Raw genomic sequence first — 4,234 nt, 5'->3', positions numbered from 1 at the left:
CTTGTCATTCCAATGGTTCCAGTACGGGCTGTTTCAGAGCCCATCTCAACGATATTGTTGCACGTACGTCTGTCTGCGATGCACGATAACATTTACACGATGCGAGAATGTTGCAAATGAAAAATCGTTTAAAATACTGTTCGTTAGCCATTGCGGCTGGGAGGCTATTCTCTTCTGGATCCACGAAAAATCCTGTTGTATACCTTGACATTGCCGCTGACGGTGAGGAAATTGGCAGGATCATAATCGAAGTAAGTGCAAAAAAATGACAAACCAACTGTGTCCTGTCACGACTAGAGACCTAACGTTAGCTTACAGCTAACAGGCGGCAGTACAACTAACAACTGGAAACGCCTCTTCGCCACTATGAGAAGGTCAAATCGTAGCTGCACCAAAATACATCTGTGATCTGGGTTTATTAGTGTGAGCGACCGATAACTTGTGCACCGTTAGGCTAGTAATCTATGACATTTGCTGTATCTACATATGTAGGTTAACAAAAATCATTCACGTGCAACTTCCATACTTTACAGCTAAATGCCGACATCGTCCCCAAAACAGCAGGTAAGCTTTTTTAATGATCTGGTATAGCATTGAGTCGCAAGTGTCTAACTTTCAAAATACCCGAGTCAGCCATTTATGCAAACCATGGCCTTTGTGTATAAAACAGAAAACTTCAGAGCCCTCTGCACAGGAGAGCATGGTTTCGGATATAAAGGCTGCGTCTTCCACCGAGTGATTCCAGAGTTCATGTGCCAGGTGGGATTCTGCAGCTTCGCATCACAAAAACCACTGCATGGATTTCCTAAGGTTTTGAGCTGTTCACAATAATTAAGCTGATTGTGTTTGTTGGAAAACCTAAACTCCTGCACTGTATGACAACAAACTCCAGGCCTGTTCAGCTTTCCATAGTTTACATAAAAAGATATTGGAGGAAGAGGCCTATAACAGGGCACACAGCATGGACCCATCTCTCATTCTTTGTGTTTTCTATTCACTCTTTGCTCCTTTCACCCACTCAGGGAGGGGATTTCAAAAACCATAATGGCACTGGTGGAACGTCCATATACGGAAAGAAGTTCAAGGATGAGAACTTCAAATTAAAGCACACATGTCCAGGTACAGTATTGTAGACACACAGTGTGAGTCACTGAGTCCTTTGACTGCCTTTGCTTCCACACTGTTTGTAGAATATGGCTATGTCATACTTACCACCAGATGGTGATAAAGAGACACTAGCTGAATTCATTTTTGTAATCTGTGGGTGTATGACCTACTTTCCAAGAAAGCAGACATGACTTTTTAATGGCACATATTTTGGAGGTTGGGGAGTCAGTGCTGGAACATTGTGAACAACTCTGTTAGGTTGACTTGCCAATCATGTATATCCTATTTTGTGATTCTGGAATGGTTGTAATTATTTTCTAAACAGAACAATTTACCCTTTCCAGATGTGTTTCCCTAACAGAAGATTCAGGAACTGTTCGCTCTCCTTCTGTTGAGTTCTATCTGTTAACAGAGAAGGAAATGATAACAAGGCAACTTGAAATTATGTTTGCTGACCGATGCCTAGTGTATGCTCAGGACGTCTACAAACAATTGGACTGAGTTAGAAAAACAGTAATTAATTCTGTTGCTCATTGGGTAAGATGTATTTCTGTCTCTGTTTACAGGCATTTTGTCCATGGCAAATTCAGGTCCAAATACCAACGGATCCCAGTTCTTCATCTGTACCAGTAAGACTGAATGGTAAATCCCTCTGTGAAGTGGGCTAAACTAGCCAGAACAGCCCTGTGAACACACATGCACTCAAATCATTTATTTGCCTGATGACTGATATTGCTGTTAAATACATTTAATTCCATGTGTCACAAAAACTGGTATGATAACTGTCTGTGCTGTGGCTGTGTTCCAGGCTGGATGAGAAGCACGTGGTGTTTGGTCAAGTGAAGGAGGGCATGGAGGTGGTCTCTGTCATAGAGTCCTACGGCCTGCACGATGGAGGGACCACCAAGAAAATTGTTATCACAGACTGCGGAGAGCTTAAGTAATCTTATTGCCATTCAGGTTATTGCAATTTCAAGAGGGCAAGGGTTCATTTGACAAGACTTGCAATGACTAAAGCAATATGGGTTAGTCCTTGGTGACAGAGTTCAGGTTATTTACAGTTTTTGTCACAATTTTGTAGTTCTTTTAAATGGGAAAGATTGTCTATAATTTCTTCGAGATCTTAAAATATGCTGTCAGTTCTCCGTGACAATGTGATTCATAGATGCTTACTAAGTAAGCAGAGACTAGAGGGTTTAATCATCAGTTTGCAAATGTAACATTTTAATGACTAAATGAAAATGAAAGATATGTGAAGATACATTTATCATCTTCCAAAGCATGTCATAAGGAATGTATTTTGATTTACATTTAAAAGATTCTTTTTCAAATGCATGTAATTATACATGTATGAAAGTTACACCCAATTCACTACAGGGCGTATACTAAAACCTGTTTTTTTTATTAAATCATACTTTTTAAGAAAAATATTCCTGGATATGGCTGTTTATATTGTGTTTTGTAAGTGTAGTAGTTCCTCACAGTAACAGCAGACTGTTCTAGAGTCAGTAGTTGGTAGAAAGTGGAGTCTCTTCTGAAGGTATCAAGTGGAGATATACCTATTGCATGAGAGTCTCCAGCCTGGGCCCTCTGAGTCCTCCGTCTTCGCTGGAAGGCAGTACTTTTGTGTCCACGCTGTGCTTTTTCAAGTTTCCTGACAGTAACCCAAGGCCTTTTTTTAGACCGGAGACCTCCTGCATGACTTCCTGTGCCCTTCAACAGGATCTGACCTCATACCTGGGGTCCTCATTCAACCGTGAAACTAGGCGCTTCGAGACTCTAAGCTGCTCTCTATTTAAATGTTCAAACTTTTCAAAAGCATTGTAACTGATTTACTGTAAAGAGAAGCAACACATCATTGCACAGATTTTGCAGCTTGGCCTATTGTGGCATGTGAGCGGAGAAAGTAGAGCGGCCCTCCTGTCATCTTGCAGAGGATGTGGCTGTAAAATGTGAAATGTTGGCTCTGGTGCAGAGAGTGGACGTTCCGCTTATCACGTTAATGCCTCATGAAGGTACATGATTAAGCTATGTGGAAAAACACTCGGCTAAATGAAACCATATGCAGGCCCAACCAGCCAAGTTTGTTTGACTTCTCACATTACATTGTTGCCATAGAGACATTCTCTCATTCTCGTTCTGTTTAAGCTCGCATTGTTGTAACAAACTTGATATAATTTGCGTCTCCACCCACTTGTGAAAGTTTTGGTTATTTGGAATGTGTATCCCAATCATGGAAAGTTGGCTGGGGAAGAGAGGTCAGTCCTGTTGCCAATGTCAAATACTCTTTCAGGCCTCACATGTTTACAATCATCACATGCAATTAACTTATTCATTTTTTTTCTCTTTGACAATCTGGACAGCATACCAATTCAGAGAATGTGTGGGACTGGCTGTGGATTTGAGTGTTCCAACAACACTGAAATAAGTTATTTTTTTTCTCTCTCTTTTCCCCACAGCCATTTCTGTGGCATTTAAACAATATCCAACATGGGCCCATTCAAAGGGCCACAGTGACAAGTTCAGGTCCCTGTGGCTGGCCTTATGGTTTAGTTTCATATCCTACGTCCCACATTGCAACATACCGCTTGTGCATGTTTTTTGCACGCATTCCCCACAAACAGAGCTGGAAAAAAGTCAATACAACACGGTGAGTGGGGAGAGGAGGTGTTGTGTGGAGCTCCTTCATAAACAAAACCTGAGAAAAAGACACAAAGGCTTTTATTCTGTGTTTTAATTCAACAAATTACTAAAAGCAACTTCAGCACTTAAAACCTTTTCCTAACAAACAAATAAGGCACATGTCGGAATGCCGTTTCATGGACAAGAAACAACAGAGTTTTACAGTCTTTTCTTTTCAATTTTCCAGTCAGACCTTATTTTCTAACCGTTCTCTGAGTCCTGTCCAATCCAATTAGAGCATTACAATGATCTCAAATATGTTACAGACATCATGGACATACTCATGAGTTTCTACCAGAACTCTACACAGTACATTCAGTAAATATGTAAAAACTGGTTTACTGCTATAGTGAATAATGCAGTTGTTGACTAGTAACAATCAGTTATTAGTAAGGTGTACTCTAAAAAACAGGTTTGCCAATTATTTGAGCAAACTAATATTAAA

The 4,234-nt window shown here is 40.5% G+C and overlaps 1 protein-coding gene across 1 annotated transcript; it reads left to right on the top strand.

Annotated features, from left to right (window-relative positions):
- ppifa (peptidylprolyl isomerase Fa) lies at positions 1 to 2,494 on the top strand. The gene is made up of 6 exons (XM_080848415.1): positions 1 to 251; positions 534 to 564; positions 671 to 759; positions 1,023 to 1,119; positions 1,674 to 1,749; positions 1,916 to 2,494. Exons 1-6 carry the CDS (start codon positions 108 to 110, stop codon positions 2,049 to 2,051), a joined length of 573 nt encoding a protein of 190 aa, XP_080704541.1. The 5' UTR covers positions 1 to 107; the 3' UTR covers positions 2,052 to 2,494.
- Positions 2,495 to 4,234: the final 1,740 nt, after the last annotated feature.

The sequence above is a fragment of the Sprattus sprattus genome (assembly GCF_963457725.1).
Source record: "Sprattus sprattus genome assembly, chromosome: 12".
In the NCBI taxonomy this organism is placed as follows: domain Eukaryota; kingdom Metazoa; phylum Chordata; class Actinopteri; order Clupeiformes; family Clupeidae; genus Sprattus; species Sprattus sprattus.
This window is presented reverse-complemented; position numbering and strand designations above follow the sequence as displayed.